The 16,178-nt window shown below is 38.2% G+C and overlaps 4 protein-coding genes across 4 annotated transcripts; 2 read left to right on the top strand and 2 right to left on the bottom strand.

Moving 5' to 3' along the window:
- Nucleotides 1-427: 427 nt before the first annotated feature.
- On the bottom strand, nt 428-1,375 carry LOC111496318 (ATP synthase subunit b', chloroplastic). Its single transcript, XM_023146725.1, has one exon. The coding sequence runs from the start codon at nt 1,238-1,240 to the stop codon at nt 581-583; it is 660 nt and encodes a 219-aa protein (XP_023002493.1). The 5' UTR covers nt 1,241-1,375; the 3' UTR covers nt 428-580.
- Nucleotides 1,376-3,036: 1,661 nt separating this feature from the next.
- On the bottom strand, nt 3,037-4,735 carry LOC111496232. Its single transcript, XM_023146604.1, has one exon. The coding sequence runs from the start codon at nt 4,654-4,656 to the stop codon at nt 3,457-3,459; it is 1,200 nt and encodes a 399-aa protein (XP_023002372.1). The 5' UTR covers nt 4,657-4,735; the 3' UTR covers nt 3,037-3,456.
- A 1,394-nt stretch (nt 4,736-6,129) lies between these two features.
- LOC111496272 lies at nt 6,130-7,762 on the top strand. The gene is made up of 4 exons (XM_023146660.1): nt 6,130-6,432; nt 6,517-6,631; nt 6,707-6,821; nt 6,894-7,762. The coding sequence occupies exons 1-4, from the start codon at nt 6,332-6,334 to the stop codon at nt 7,538-7,540; spliced, it is 978 nt and encodes a 325-aa protein (XP_023002428.1). The 5' UTR covers nt 6,130-6,331; the 3' UTR covers nt 7,541-7,762.
- Nucleotides 7,763-12,598: 4,836 nt separating this feature from the next.
- Nucleotides 12,599-15,693, top strand: LOC111496146 (G-type lectin S-receptor-like serine/threonine-protein kinase SD2-5). Its single transcript, XM_023146467.1, has one exon. The coding sequence runs from the start codon at nt 13,136-13,138 to the stop codon at nt 15,581-15,583; it is 2,448 nt and encodes an 815-aa protein (XP_023002235.1). The 5' UTR covers nt 12,599-13,135; the 3' UTR covers nt 15,584-15,693.
- The last annotated feature ends 485 nt before the right edge of the window (nt 15,694-16,178 follow it).

Raw genomic sequence — 16,178 nt, 5'->3', positions numbered from 1 at the left:
TTTCTTAAAAAAAAAAAAAAAAAAAAAAGAGGTAATGTTTGGGCTGGGCTGAGTTGAGCTGGGCTTGCTTTGATTGTTACGGGCTGGATGTCCCGAAAGCCCATAAACTTGTTTAAATGAGCTACGTGGGCTTTAATATTTGGCCCAATTTCAATATGGGCTAAGTTAGGGACCTAAATTTTCAAATATGATTATTTATTTATTTAAACTCTACCTAAAATATATTATTTAACTTTTTTTGTTAACAAAATATTATTGAATTTAAAAAAATTTATTAATACTCTATAACTAAGGAGGTAAGGGTAAATTGGTAATTACAAGAGGACTCAATGGCTAAATAAGATGTGTAAGTATATAATATAGTCTAAAACTTAGGATTAATATAGTATTAAGTTGTTATAATAAGTGGAAGGCAGGTGGAGGGGGAAATTAAAAAAACGAATTATTTATACATTTAATTGTTCTTTCATGTCCATTATGATTGCAAGGCAAAGCGATTATAAGAAAGTAAGGAGAAATGTAGATGAATTGGGTGGCATGCCAATTCCAGAATAGAACACAAATTCACAACAAAATCGATCTAAACGGGAAGAACCTTCTTGACGATTTCGTCGCTAAGAGCTGCAATTTGAGCATCCAGGGATTTAATGGTCTCCACCTTCTGATTCTCCAAGCTCGCCAATGCCTCCTGCAACTCCGCATCGATTTTCTTCCTTCCCTCCGCCAGTTTCTCCTCCACCTCTGCCTGCGTTTCCTTCTTCATCTTGTTAAGCGCCGCTGAAATCTCCGCTCTGGCCGCTCTCATCACCGCTGCGGCCTGTTCATCCAACTGCTTCACCTCCTCGGATGTGTCTTTAACGCTGTTGAGCTTCTCTTTAATGGCGGCGTCTCTTTCGTCCATGAATTTGCCGAGTGGAGAGAAGTAGAGTTTGTCGAGACCGACCATGAGGAGGAGGAATTGCGCCATCATGATCGGAAGAGTGAGGTTGAAATCGAAGAGCGCGGCCTTTTCGATCTCTTCGGCGAGGGAAGGAGGCGCGAAGGAGAGCGATGTGGCGGCGATGAGGGAGAGGGATTTGAGAGTGGAGGTGGAGAGGGAGAGGAATTGGGGGTTTTTGAGAATCGTGGGGGTTAGGGTTAGGGTTAGGGTTTTGGGAATGGAGAATTTGGGGGTTTTGGTGGAGGCGATGGAAGGGGGAGCGGAGAGGGGTTTGGAGGAGGCCATTATTACATTCGCCATGGCTGCGTCGAGCTTTGGAGCTTTGGAGCTTCGAGTGAACGGTAATGGCGGATCTGGTGAATGATTGAGAGACGAAATGAGGTGGAGATTAGGGTTATCTACATTATGCACTCTGCATTCTTCGCCACACAATTTGATAAGGCTCTGCTCGCATCCGCCTTTCCTTGGCCAAGAGATTGGGATCTTTTCTCACGTGATATGCGCGTGCCTATGGAATGGAGTGGATTGGGCCGGGCTTGAGGTATGGCCTTTTCTCTTTACCAGCCCAATCAATTTCGGCCCAAATCAATGTGGGCCCATGTCAATTACGGCCTTTTTCTTTCTCAGCCCAATAAATTATGGCCGACATGGATTCCCACGGCAATGACTCGATTGAATTTGAAATTTAAAAAATTTAAATAGAATCACACGCAGGGGTAAGATAGGAAAAACGGAAAAAAACTTGCGCATGCCGTACTCACGTGCGGACATATTTATAATCGAGAGAGAAATTATGGGCCAAGGCCCAAGGGTTATGAAGATGGACGGGGAAGGTAGGCCCAAATGACAATAATACAGGTGTCGGTGGGGTCCACTATCTCTCCAATTGAAAGTCCAAAGCCACCTACCCTCCTAAATCACCCAATGCCCCCCCCCCCTATGGTGCCCACGTGGACTTCACAAGCTTAGGTCCCCTTTCCCCGCCCTCATGTGTCCCCTCCATCACAATATCCCTTATTTAGTTACATTATATCGATCTCATCAGACACATTCTTTTATTTTTGTCACTTATCGCTCTTTAATTTCTTGTTGCATTGTATCGATTTCATTATACGATTCTCTTTTATTTTTGTCACGTGAACCTACTACCCAACTAGTTACATAACTTAACAGTGAAAACGGTTGAAAAGCATTCCGAACATCAGATATTGTGATATTCCATATTGGTTGGGGAGGAAAACAAAATACTCTTTTATGAGGGAGTGGAGACCTTCCACTAACAAACGTGTTTTAAAGTCTTGAGAGGAAGCTCAAAAAAGAAAGTCAAGAGAGGACAATATTTGCTAGTGGTGGGTCTAGGCCGTTACAAATGATATTAGAGTCAGATACCGGACGATGTGCCAGCTTTCTCGCTGTTTCCCAAAGTGGGGTATACATGAGGCGGTGTGCCAGTAAGGACTCTGCCTCCAAATGGAGTGGATTTAGTGGGGGTTTCACATCGAATAAGAGATTGAAACAAGTGCCAGCAGCGAGGACGCTGGATCTCGAAAGGGTCGTGAAAAGCCCAAAAAAAGACAATATTTGTTAGGGAGGAGTCTCAATAGTTAAATTTTATATCGATTTGATATGAATAATTAGTCGACCACAAAAAGAAAGAGATGAGGGAAGAGGGACATGGAGGTCCAACCCACACGCCCACTCCATCTCTATCCTCATCTTCCTTCTTTGTGTCCCTCTCGTTGCCACCCCTTTTCCCGACTCATACCCATCTCGCTGCTTCCATAAATGCCTCTCCCATTTCTTCTCATCCTTTTAACTCAATTAAAAAATGGAGCTTCAACTTGGCCTCTCTCTTCCCCTTCACAGCCACCCCCTCCATGGCGCTCCTACAAACTGCATCAAACATCCACGCGTCACAAATGAGCGGCCGAACACTTCGCCCTTGCTATCATGGAATGATAAGCCTAAGGATGAAGACGATCCTGATCGTCCACAAGAGACACGCTCTTGCACCTTTCAAATGTGAGTCTATACGCACTATATTTGAGTCTATACGTACTATATTTCATAAGTCTTATGATATAGCAGAGATAGAGATGATGAAGAGAAGAACCACGGAGTCGGGTGGCCACCAATTGGGTCATGGAGGAAGAAGGTCCTTGACCAGCTACCTCAACCACCACAAACAGTGGAGAACCGCTGTCCAATAACATAAGAATCGTTATGGAATAAAACACATATCTCGTTTGAAATATTTTAAAAGTTGTATTAGTACCTTTAATTATTAAAAAAAATATATGGCCTACCATTTTCATATTGTTACCGTTTATTTTCAAACTGACACGCTCGCTCACGACAAGTCTTGAAAAAACTCTGATCTCGATATGCATATACAAAACCTAGAGTTAATTTGTAAGTTAAAAAAAAAACAAAAAAAAAAAAACATTGGGTTTGTTTGTCCCGAATTATCCTTAAAAAGACAAAAAAAAAAACATAATTTTGTGTATATATTTTCATCAATCTTTAAAGATGACGTCGCTTGATATGTTCATTAACGGCTGGAGCGTATCGGCGGAGAATTTCCTAGCAAACAGGAACGTATGCCGGCGGTAATGTTTAGCGGCGGAGGAAGACGACGAACTCCGGCGGCCAGAGGTTTTAGTTTTAGTTCCGATTCTCATTTCAATGCCGGCGTCGCCGTCGCCGTATCTGAGGCGGGCCATTCTCAGAGAACGTATGAGATTGGGGGTGACGTCAGCTTTGTCGTACGTGCGAGGGTGGCCATCGAATCTCCCATTCCAGTCCACGTGTGTTAGTGTAGCTGGAATAAGTCCTTGGCGGTCCCACATGCTGAGTAAGGTGGGGAAATAATTCTCCTCTGGATAACACGTGTCCCACCGCACGCATGGTAAGTCAAACTTTGTCCAAACTTTCTTATCTTTCACTACAGTCCGCGCGTGCCGACGCGTGAGGGCCCAAAACTGTGACCCAATTCGTAAATCCTCCAATTTAACAACGGGAAGCATCGCGTCGGGACCACGCGCCGCCCATCTGTCGTAGGCACCGATTTCATTTTTGAGAACCTCGATGAAGCTCTTCTTGGAGCGGATTAGCGTTTTGTAAGTGAAATTAAAGGAATGAAGAGGGATGCAAGAGGGGGAGAGAAGGGCAAACATGGAATTAGAAGAATCATGCAGCAGCGCGTGGGCGAGAAGGCGGCGGGCGGCGGCGGTTAGAGAAGAGGTGAATCTCTGAGTGGGTTTTGACGGGATGACCCGGTGGGAAAACACGCCGGAGAAAGGCGGGTCATATTCTCGGGTCGGGTCATCGTGGATGTAAACATTGTAAAGATCCGGGGGGATGTTTTTGAAGAACAGTTCCCAAAGTGGAGCAAAAGGGAGAGGGGAATTCGTGAGAAACATGAAAGCCAATTTCCGGGTTGGTGATGGGTTCGGGTCGACCCGGGCGGCAAGTGGGAACAACAAATCATCCTCCTCTGGCGGCGGCGGAGGCGGAGGCGGCGGTGAAGGGATTTGGAAGAGGGTAATTTTGCGGTGGGTCTTCGGCATGTAAAGTGACTGCAATGGGAAAATGAAAGGGTGGTCGGAATTTTGGACGGAATTAATGGCGGTGGGGCTGTTAACGGTAAAGAGAACGGCTAAAGGCAAGCAAAGAAGCAGAGCACAAATCAGAGAAAGTGGGCTCGCGGCGGACATTATGGCGGGTTGTTGCAGACTGAGCCGGCGACTGATAAAGCGACGGATTTGGTGGAGTGGTGGAGCAGTTGGAATTGGAAACGAGGATAATCAAGTTGCATAATGGACGGCTAGGATTGAAGGGATTTTCAATCCAAAATCAATTACCGATTTAAAGTAATAAAATTCAAACCAAAAAAAGAAAAGAAAAGAAAAGAAAGAAATACTTGTTTGATTTTTGAGTGGTGGAGCCCACGTGGCAATCATGCAGGAGAACTGATCTGTCGGATGAGGATGGGTCTGGTTTGAATGTGATGGGGATGTGATTGGTTGAAAAGTTGTTCTGCGTTGTGTTTTACCGCACTGAATTATTTCTCGTGTAATGGGACCTACCTTTTGTTGTTCTATTTACCTATCCCTTCCCTTTTTGTTTCATATATATATAATTATTTTCACATTTTCCCTTATATTATAAGCTCCAAATTTCATGGGTTTATTAATTTTAAAGATTCCTAATTCCCACTTTTAATGTTACTTTTGACTATGATAAACATTATTCATAGATTCTTTTTTAATTTGAATTAACAATAAAATTAATAATTTTGATTCGATAAGCTTTCTAAGGTTACAAATAATTTCAGAACTAATCGCTGAGCGGTATGGCACCGAATATGCTAGTCTCCAATGAGATGAATTGTGAGATCCCATATTGGTTGGAGAGCCAAACACTGAGCGGTGTGGCATCGAGGACGCTGGACCCCCAAAGGAATGGATTGTGAGATCTCACATTGATTGGTTGGAGTGGAGAACGAAACATTTCTTATAAGGATGTGAAAACCTCTCTATCATACCCATTTTAAAAAATCATGAGATTAACGACTACATAATAAGATAAAACAGACAATATCTATTAACGGTGTGCTTAGATTAGTTAAATCTACTATAAATACACCATATCAATAAAGGTACCACAACAATAGACCCTCAATAAAAAAGAGTAACATTTGTCGGAATTGCAGGAACAATTTCACTTTGGGACGAACCAAAATGTTAGATAAAAATGATTGCTTTTTGGGGTTAGTGAATTTGGGAGAGGAATGATCTTGGCCATTGCAAGTGATTTGGAAGAAAAAAAAAAAGATTTTTAGTCCCTCCCCATTAAACTTTTGCACATTTCAATCCTTATCCAACCATAAAATTTAAAACTTTATCGAAGATATAATGTCTTAATGGTCTATCTAAAAAAACGGTGTACAGAAGCAAGAAGGGAGATAGAATAATCATGGGTTTATAAGTAAAAAATACATTTTCATTTGTACAAAATCTTTTGGGAAATAGCTAGTTTATGCTTAAAGTGGACAATATCATATTTTTGTGGAGATCCGTTATTCCTAATAAGTGAGTAGAGAGTATTGTCTAGTGGGTATTTGAGGTTGGGGTTAGTTTGGTCCACCGACTGTGACAATATCATGAGAGTTCCCCCAGGGCTACATGAATGGTCAGGGCTCATGGGGCTAGGTAATACCCTCTTTCAAATAATTGAGTCTTTCAACACACCAACACACCACACTGTTGAAGAACAAGACCAGCCCCTTCTTCTTCCTTGAATCTTGGAATTCCAAACATTTTGTTGTCTTCAAGGGATTTTTTTCACTCAAAAACCCCATAGCTGAGCTGAGCTCTCCTTGTCTTGAAGATGCCAAGGCCAGGCCCGAGGCCTTATGAGTGCGTGCGAAGAGCTTGGCACAGTGATAGGCACCAACCCATCAGAGGCTCTCTCATTCAGGAGATTTTCAGGTCTGGCCCTCTGTTTTTGTTCATCATTTTTGTTTGAATCTCTGTTGGGTTGTTCTTGATTTGTCTTGTCGTTTGTTCTGTTAGGGTTATGCATCAGATTCATAGCTCCTCCACTAAAAAAAACAAAGAATGGCAAGAAATTCTTCCTGTTGTTGTCCTCAAAGCTGAAGAAATCTTATACTCCAAAGCCCTTTCTGAGGTTTTCACCTTTAATCTCACTAGTTCATAGCTATGATCTGTTTAAACTTGATATCATTTCGTTTGTTCATGATAGGCTGAATACATTGAGTTTAATACCCTTCGGGACCGCTTAGTGGATGCTGTTAATACCATATTACGCCTTGATGATACCAAAGAAACTGGAGAGTTTCTTCAGCCTTGCATTGAAGGTAGCTACAAAACTTGCTTATTGAATCCACTTTTTTGGGGGGTTTTTGTGTTGAATTTTGTTTCCCTTTCAGCTGCTCTTAATTTAGGCTGCACTCCTAGAAAAGCTTCTAGAAGCCAAAGAAATAAGAACTCCACAAACTATCTCAGTTCTAGGCATCAGGAGTTGTCTCCTCCTCCCATGGCAATCAAGAATTCAAGCTGTGCCCCTTATTTTTGGAGTTTGGTTAAACCTATGGCCAATGCTCTGCCATCAAGCAGGTTCGCAGTCTATCCGTTGTGTTATAACGATGATGTTCGCTGGAAACGACAGCGTTCTAGCTTCGAAATCGCTTGTGAACCGATTTCTATATGTCTGGACTCTAGAAATGGAGGTGCTTTGGAGAAGACTAATGGCTTTGATACAGTGGCTGCAGCAATTGGGAACAAATGTGAGGATGATTGTGATCTAGCGCTGCGGTTAGGCCACCCCTTCTTAGCTTCGAGCTCGAGTTATCCTGAGCTTAAAGTTGGTTCGAGGAGTTCACTAGAGGAAACCAAATCTGATGATTGTTCCCCAATGGTGGTCAATGAATATAGCACATCATGGGGGCAAAGACTCGATAGCGAATGCGTCGATGCCGAGACAACAAGAAAACGAAAGGCAAATTTTAGTCTTTCTTTGAAGGGAAGTCACCAATGTTGGTTCCCTAAGCTTTGTTCCAACCGGTTCATTGGCTGAATCTTTTTCGAGCCGAATTGCGGTTGAAAGAAAGCTAACCCGGGCGTCGTTTAGGATTGATGGTTAGGTTGGTTGGAGCCATGGAGGTTAGTGTGTGTGGAAATGGGGGACAGAGAAGCATTGACCCAATGAGCTTAGCTATCATGTTTTTGGAGCAATGTGCTTTATCTGTTTTGTGTTTGGGAAAGGGCTGAATGGATCATTGAATGTTTGGTGACATTAGTTCTTTGTGGGGTCAAATTGGATAATTCTTGTTTTATGTTTGTTAAAACCGACAAACCTGGCTGCTTTTAGCTCAATTTGTTCTACTATTGTCCGTTTTGGTTCGTTATGTATAGCTATCAATCTCACGATTTTAAAACGCTTTTATTAGGAATAGATTTCTACACCCTTATAACGAATATTTCGTTTCTCTCTCCAACCGTTGTGGGATTTCACAATCTACCCCTTGGAGTCTAATATCCTCGCTAGCACATCGTTTAATGTCTGACTTTGATATTATTTGTAATACTTCAAGTCCATCGCTAGCAAATATTCTCCGTTTTGGCCTGTTATATATCGTCATCAGTCTCACGGTTTGGAAACGTGTCTACTAGGAAGAGGTTTTCACATTCTTTGAAAATCGATGTAGGATCTCATATGAACGGTGTGAAAATCCAATTTCGCGGACAATTCAAACTTATGATTGAACCTTGGTTACATTTGACCGAAAGTGTATTAATTATAACAGAGGTAGACATGATTTTGGTGAATAATCATACACCCGCGTGTAGCTACAAGTATGATTGAGACATACACAACAGTGGATGACAAGTATGATTAGAATATCCAAGACATATCTATCAGGAGACGCTAAACGATTGAATGTGAAGAAGCGGTTTGGGGTAAGACCCACCGTTTCAAGGTTCTAAAAGTTGAGAACCCATATCTGCTGGCGGCTCGCTCCACAGCCAACGCGTACCGGCAGCGCTCAAGAGTTTCAAGCCGCGTTTGTTGTCTCATTCAATAGATGCAAAAAGTAGTCTTGTTTAATCTTTCCCATTTTATAACTAATTTTAGGAATATAATAGATTAATAAAAATAATTTTAAAAATAGACTAAATTAATAAAATTATTTTTAGAAATAGATTAAATTAATAATTTTAGAAATAATTAATTCCAGAAATAGACAAAATTAATAAAACTACATCCACTTTCTAATTTAATAATATTTTTAAACTAAAAAAAATATAAATAATATACTTAGGATGAAAATATTAATAACTTATTTAAAAAAAATTGAATAACCTTTATCTTTAATTAATACCTTTTTAACTTTAATAATATATTTACGGTTACCATGTTTAAAAAAAATATTTATAAAATTTTTAAAATAGCATTTACCCCTTTTACTCTTATAGAAAAAAATTAAAAAAAAAAAAATTTACTACCCCTCATACGTTATCTACCAACGTCTTAATGTTATTTCAGAAAATTACTATAAAAATTTAAAAAACTTAAAAGGGTATTTTTGAAATGCTTTTTAAAGTAAAAAAAAAAAAAAAAAATTGAAATCTTTATAAAAAGTTAAAGAATATTTTTAAAACAAAATATTACTGGTTTTCATCCAAAATTAAGGACAAGGGTATTTAGGGTATTTTTGAGACGAAAGGCAAAGTTTACGATATTTTTATTGATTTAGCTTTAAAAATATCATACCAACAACGATTTTTATCACAATATATAATCATGCAACGAAATCGCATTGGTCATTGTATAGTCTTATACGACAACATACAAGGTATAAGATCATATTGCTTATTGCAGTTCAATATAATACGACGAGAGTACAATTGAATCAACAATGAAAAAATCACCGTTAAATTATTAAACGGACAAAAAAAATCATATAAATATAATAATGAATTAAGTAGCTGTTAAGGATATTTAGTAATAAATTATAGTTTACCATATATATTATATTTGATATTTTATTATAAGGCAAATATCTAATATTTGCCTTATTATTATAGGTATCTTTCTATTTATTACTATTTCCATATCCTTATAATTTATTTGATTATAAATAAGACAACTTTCACACCATTTAAGTGTGGTGGATTAATCAAACATTCACAGTAACAAACAAGGAGGAAAAGAAATGGTTTGAAACTAATCGTTTTGATAGAAATTTAAATGAATTGAAAATGCTGTTCGCTTTCAAAATAATACCTAATGCCTATTTTATGCCAAAGTTGATGGATTTTTTTCAAACCCTGCTCCCACTTTCAAATGAGTGTTTGAACAAACCATGTTTTTATTTTATTTTATTTTATTAATATTATTGCTTTGCTCTTTTCTTATCTCTTTCTAGTGGAAAGACATGTTTTAAAAACTTTGATGGGAAGCTCAAAAGGGAAAGTTCAAATAAGACACTATTTGTTAGCGGTGAACTTTAGTTGTTATAAATGGTATCAGAGTCAGTCACCGGATGTTGCAATGCACTAGTTGGAAGAGGGCTAGACCATCTCCATAGAATCGGAGTGGTGTGGGTTTGGGCTGTTATAAATGAGATCATAGCTTGTCATCAGACGACATGCACTAATCAGAGAAGGGTGGACTTGTGATGTAAATTTTGTTTTTTTTAATAAGATAAATTTAATTAAATAATTTGAAAAAATAATAATAATTTAGAATGTGTTTATCATTATTTAAAATATATAAAAATACATTATTATTCTTATTACATTAAGTATAACATGTCTTCTCACTAATTCTTTTAAAATCCAATTAAATTAGAACCACAAAGATTTTGTTGCTCATAAATTAAAAAACATTGCATTATAAAATATTTCAATAAAAATAGCAAGAAAATGTTTTTAGATTATATTTTGAATATTTAATTCTTATTTTAATTTGCTTAAAATATCTATTTAAAATTTTGTTTGACTGGAATAATAAATAAATGTTTTATGATTTTGTTTGTGATAAATTATTTTGTGATTGACACGTGCTACAAATGGAAATGCATTTTAAAAATTAATATTTAAAATAAACTTATCAATATTTGAAGGTGGACTTTAGTGCTGTACTAATTAATGGGGATGAAATTATTTATTTGCATTATCTTCTAAATTATTTAAATTATTTTAATGTTTTTTCTTTTCTATTTTCTATTACAAAAGCTTCTAAGAAAATATTTAAATTATGTGTTTAATCACTTAATATATCTGTTTAGTTTTTTTAATTTAAAAAAAAATTATAAATTTTAGATTATTCTTTTATTTTAGTTCCAACCATTAACCAATATTGTTATTATTGGTACGACATGTTCATTTAATACATTTTTATTTTTATCGCTTTGAAATAAAGAATTAAATAAATTAATGAATAATGTAATAAAGTTTTTGTGATAAAATAAATTAAAAAATAATTTTAAATTGAATGATTATTTAAAATAAATAAATAAATAAATAAATAAATAAATATATATATATATATATATATATATATATATATATATATAGACAATATTAAATTTGACAATTTTAATTAGTTTAACTTACGTTTTTAATATTATGGTAAAATAGTTATGATAAATCCATTTTATTAACTAAAAACATATTTACATTTATTAAATATTCATATTTTAGATGAAAAAAATTTGATTTTTTAAAAATATGATTAATTTAAAATTTTATAAATTGATTTGGTTCTATTTTAAAGAGGTTCACTCGAATTTATCATTTATTTTAAAATATATAATTTTACTTATTATACTATTATGTATACATTTTTTTTTAATTCCATAATTAATATTTTTATTATTTATTGTCCAAAAATCTTGGAAAGTAATTTTCTAAAATATATATTAAAATTAAATTGTAAAATTTAATTAAATGTCAGAAAATGAATAAATAAATAATGTAAATACAATAATAATAATAATAATACTCTCATTTTGTTTGTATTAAGCGATCATGATGATGTAAGTATGTGAGTTGCTAACAATAATATCTTTGTTCAAATTATATTAATTTGACTTTTCCAAGCATACTATGTATTAGAATCTTGTACTCTATTATAACATAGTGTTAGGTAAGACTCTTCTATCTTTTTTTTTATCCGATCCAAATTCACTTTAAATCTTAATCCATATTTTTTAAAACTAATACTTTCCTATTATACCCTTTTTGTTCGTGATTGTTACCAACTAGTTCATAGAATTAAAATATTTTTCTCGAGTGTGTTTTGAAATTGTCCACCTTGCACTACCCTCCCGAGTATATACTTCAATAGTAATTAAACAAGGGTGGGTAGATTGATATAATAGACGACTTACCCATTCAGTGACTTTAGCATTGGAAGTTTAAAAAATAGGGTACTATCAAGTCGGGTGAATTCAATAATAATAAACTCGTGTTGGCATTCCAACTTTGGTTACTGTAACGACTCAACCCCACAACTAGCAGATATTGTCATTTTTGGGCTTTCCATTTTCGGGTTCCACTCAGGGTTTTTAAAATGTGTAGGGTAGGGAATGGTTTCCACACCCTTATGCTTCATTCTCCTCCCTAAACGATGTGGGATCTCACTCACAATCCACCATCTTTTGGGGCCTAGTGTCTTTGCTGACACATTGTCTCGTGTCCACTCCCCTTTGAGGTGTAGCCTCCTCGCTGGCAAATCGCCCTGTGTTTGGCTCTATATCATTTGTAACGACTTAACTCCAACGCTAGCGGATATTGTTCTCTTTGGATTTTTCCTTTTGGGATTCTCTTCAAAAATTTAAAATGTGTGCTGGTAAGTCGAGGTTCACACACCCTTAAGAATGTATCATTCTCCTCTACAACTAATGTGAGATGTTACCGTTACTTTCTCACGAGTAACCAGTAAGATTTCATAAGCAAAGACTTCCATTGACTTAGACTACATGGGTGAAAGATGGGTCCAAAAAAAAATGATAGGAAAAAAAGGCATTTTGTGAGGAAGGACCTGATAAAGAGGGGTCGAAGATTTAAAAAAAATCCTGACAGCTCAGCAATGGCAGACTCTGAGGTTGAGTTAGTTGACATGTTTGAACACCCACCACTACCTTCCTACCTCGCATTTATTATTCCCAATTTCCCATTTACTTTCTTTCGTTCGTTCTTACAATCCGACGAAACTTTTAACGCCTTTCATCCTATTCTCGGTTGCCCCTTCCCCCAATTCAGTGCTTTACTCTGTTGTTCTTCACTCAAATTAACAACCCATTTCCAAGATTCTTCAACTAACACCAATCGTTTCTTGGGATTTGGTCCATTTCTTGTAGAAACTTGGAATTTGGTGGTGATTTTTATATGGGTTTAATGGATTTTCCGTTCTACATATACCCTTTTCTTTCTTTATTCCAATTCGTCGCGGTTGGTTGGCCGCTACCTGCTTTCTGGATTGCTTGTTCCCCGGTTTCTAGCATTTCTAAACTAGTTTGCTTCAACTTCATCGTTTCAGATCGCTTCTAATTTCTGAATCCGGCGAGAGAATTTGAGTTTAAGCTTGAATTTCTGTGTTCTTCGTTTCTTCTAGGATTCTTCTGGTTTAGGTAGTTTTATCTGGGTTTGATTCGGAGAAGGGATGGGAACGAGCGGTTTTGGTAGTGGTTTTCAGGTCATTGTATGGTTGACTGTTCTTCTCCGTCGGTTTGGGCCTTGCTCCGGTGGTTTACAGAGCGTGGGGCAGATTTCTCCCGGGCTTCAAGGAACTCAGATGAACTGGGTCGATCACGACGGGGTGTTTCTTCGATCTAACAACTCTGAATTCGGGTTTGGATTCACTAATCCAGGGGAAGTAACGCAGTATTTTCTAGCAATTATTCACTTAAGCAGCCGGAAAATCGTCTGGACTGCGAATCAGCTCTCTCCGGTTTCGACTTCTGATAAATTCGTGTTTGAAGAGGGAGGTAATGTGGTTTTATACAAGGAAAACAATGTGGTTTGGTCGACGAACACCACGAACAGAGGAGTCTCTGTTCTTGCGTTAATGGATTCTGGAAACTTGGCTTTGCTTGGAAATGATAGTTCGATGATTTGGGAGAGTTTCGCCCATCCGACTGATACTCTTTTGTCGAATCAGGGTTTCGTTGAGGGTATGCGGCTTGTAAGTAAGCCCGATCAGAATAATTTAACCTATGTTCTTGAATTGAAATCGGGAGATATGATTTTATCTGCAGGATTCAAATCCCCACAGCCGTATTGGTCAATGAGTAAAGAGAATCGCAAAACGATCAACAAAGATGGTGGCTCTGTAATCTCTGCAACACTCACAGCAAACTCGTGGAATTTCCATGGCGGAAATAACGTTTTACTCTGGCAATTTGCTTTCTCCACTAATACTGACGCAAACGCTACATGGATGGCTGTTCTTGGCAGCGATGGATTCATCTCGTTTTACAAACTTCAAATGAGTGGATCTGGTGAGGCTTCCTCCATTCGAATTCCTGAAGATCCTTGTGGAACACCTCAACCATGTGGCCCGAATTTCATTTGTTATAGTGAAAATAAATGCCTCTGTCCTTCGATTCTTGGCTCGCAACCGAATTGCCAGACGGGAATCACTGCGCCATGTGACCAATCGATTGAATCTACAGAGCTCGTGGAATCTCATGATAAGATTGGTTACTTCGCACTCCAATTCTTGCAGCCGTCTGTAAAAACAGATTTGGAGAATTGCAAATCCTCTTGTAGAACTAATTGTTCTTGTATTGCTCTGTTTTATCATAGTTCCGGGGATTGTTTCTTGCTCGATCAAATTGGTGGATTTCAAAACCCTAAGAATTCCGAGTTCGTTTCGTTCATCAAACTGTCGAGAAATCAAGAAAACGGCGGAAATGGAAGCGCTGAAAAGAAGCCAATCCCTGCGATTCTAGGTATTGCCATCTCGACTTTGATTATCATTTCTGGTCTGATTTACATCGGAATTCGCTACGTTAGAAAGAAGAACAAATCTCCAGAAGCTCCGCAAGAGAGTTCAGAAGAAGAAAATTTCCTAGAAGGCCTTTCCGGAGCTCCGATTCGTTACAGCTACAAGGATCTTCAAACGGCTACAGATAATTTCTTGGTGAAACTCGGACAAGGCGGATTTGGCTCAGTTTACAGAGGAGTATTACCAGATGGAACTCGTTTGGCCGTGAAGAAACTGGAAGGAATCGGCCAAGGAAAAAAGGAATTTCGAGCCGAAGTCGGCATAATCGGCAGCATTCATCACATCCATTTGGTCAGATTGAAGGGCTTCTGCGCCGAAGGAACCCATCGCCTTCTTGCTTACGAGTTCATGGCGAATGGATCACTTGACAAATGGATTTTCAAGAAGAACAGAGAAGATTTCTCGCTTGATTGGGATACAAGATTCAACATAGCCGTGGGCACAGCCAAGGGTTTAGCGTATCTTCATGAAGACTGCGATGCTAAAATCGTCCATTGTGATATCAAGCCAGAGAACGTCTTATTAGACGACAATTTCCAAGCCAAAGTCTCGGATTTCGGGTTAGCTAAGCTGATGAACCGCGAACAAAGCCATGTGTTCACCACATTGAGAGGAACCAGAGGCTATCTCGCTCCGGAATGGATAACGAACTACGCGATTTCAGAGAAGAGCGATGTTTATAGCTACGGAATGGTGTTGCTAGAAATCATCGGCGGGAGGAAGAACTATGACCCGACGGAGAGCTCGGAGAAATCGCATTTCCCGACCTATGCTTTTAAGATGATGGAAGAAGGGAAATTGAGGGCTGTTCTTGACGCTAAGTTGAACATAAATGAAAATGATGAGCGGGTGTTCGTAGCCATTAAGGTTGCGCTGTGGTGCGTGCAGGAGGATATGCAGTTAAGGCCATCGATGGCGAGAGTGGTGCAAATGCTTGAAGGGGTTAGCGCTGTGCCGCAGCCGCCAACTTCCTCGCCTCTGGGTTCTCGGCTGTTTTCTGGGTTTTTGAAGTCGAGTAGTGAGGAGTGGACTTCGTCGGGGCCATCCGATTGCAATAGCGATGCGTATCTTTCGTCGGTGCAGCTATCTGGTCCAAGATAGCGAGCACGGCACTGGCTCGTATACTAGCCTTTGTATAAACTTACACTTAATTTGTAGTTTTGTAAAGCCAACCTTTTTTGGGTAGTGATTTATACAACGTGAATACAATAAATTATTGGCACACCGCCTCGTGTCTACCCCCTTCGGAAAACAACGAGGAGGCTGACACATCATTCGGTGTCTGACTCTAATACCATTTGTAATGGCCCAGATCCACCGCTAGCAGATATTATTCTATTTGGGTTTTCCCTTTCGGCCTTCCTCTTAAGACTTTAAAATGCGTCCACCAAGGGATGTTTCCACACCCTTATAAATGGTGTTTTGTTCTCATCTCTAACTCGGATATCACACATACCATTATGGAGGTCATGATTGTGAACATGGTATCAGATCAATTTCCTTATATAGATTCATGATTCCTAACATAGTATCAGAACCGGACTGGGTTTGAACTGAAATTTCAAGAACTCGGGGAGCATTAGGTCTCGTGGTTGGGTGACGTGACTTGTAGTCTAATTTCACCTATGATATGATTAGTAATTTTACGTCATTATTCTAATTGGTTTTTTTTGAAGCCATAATCTATTATCTACCG

The sequence above is a fragment of the Cucurbita maxima genome, unplaced genomic scaffold, assembly GCF_002738345.1.
Source record: "Cucurbita maxima cultivar Rimu unplaced genomic scaffold, Cmax_1.0 Cma_Scf00022, whole genome shotgun sequence".
Taxonomy (NCBI): Eukaryota; Viridiplantae; Streptophyta; class Magnoliopsida; order Cucurbitales; family Cucurbitaceae; genus Cucurbita; species Cucurbita maxima.
The sequence above is the reverse complement of the archived record's forward strand: the minus strand, read 5'-3'. Positions and strand labels throughout refer to the sequence as shown.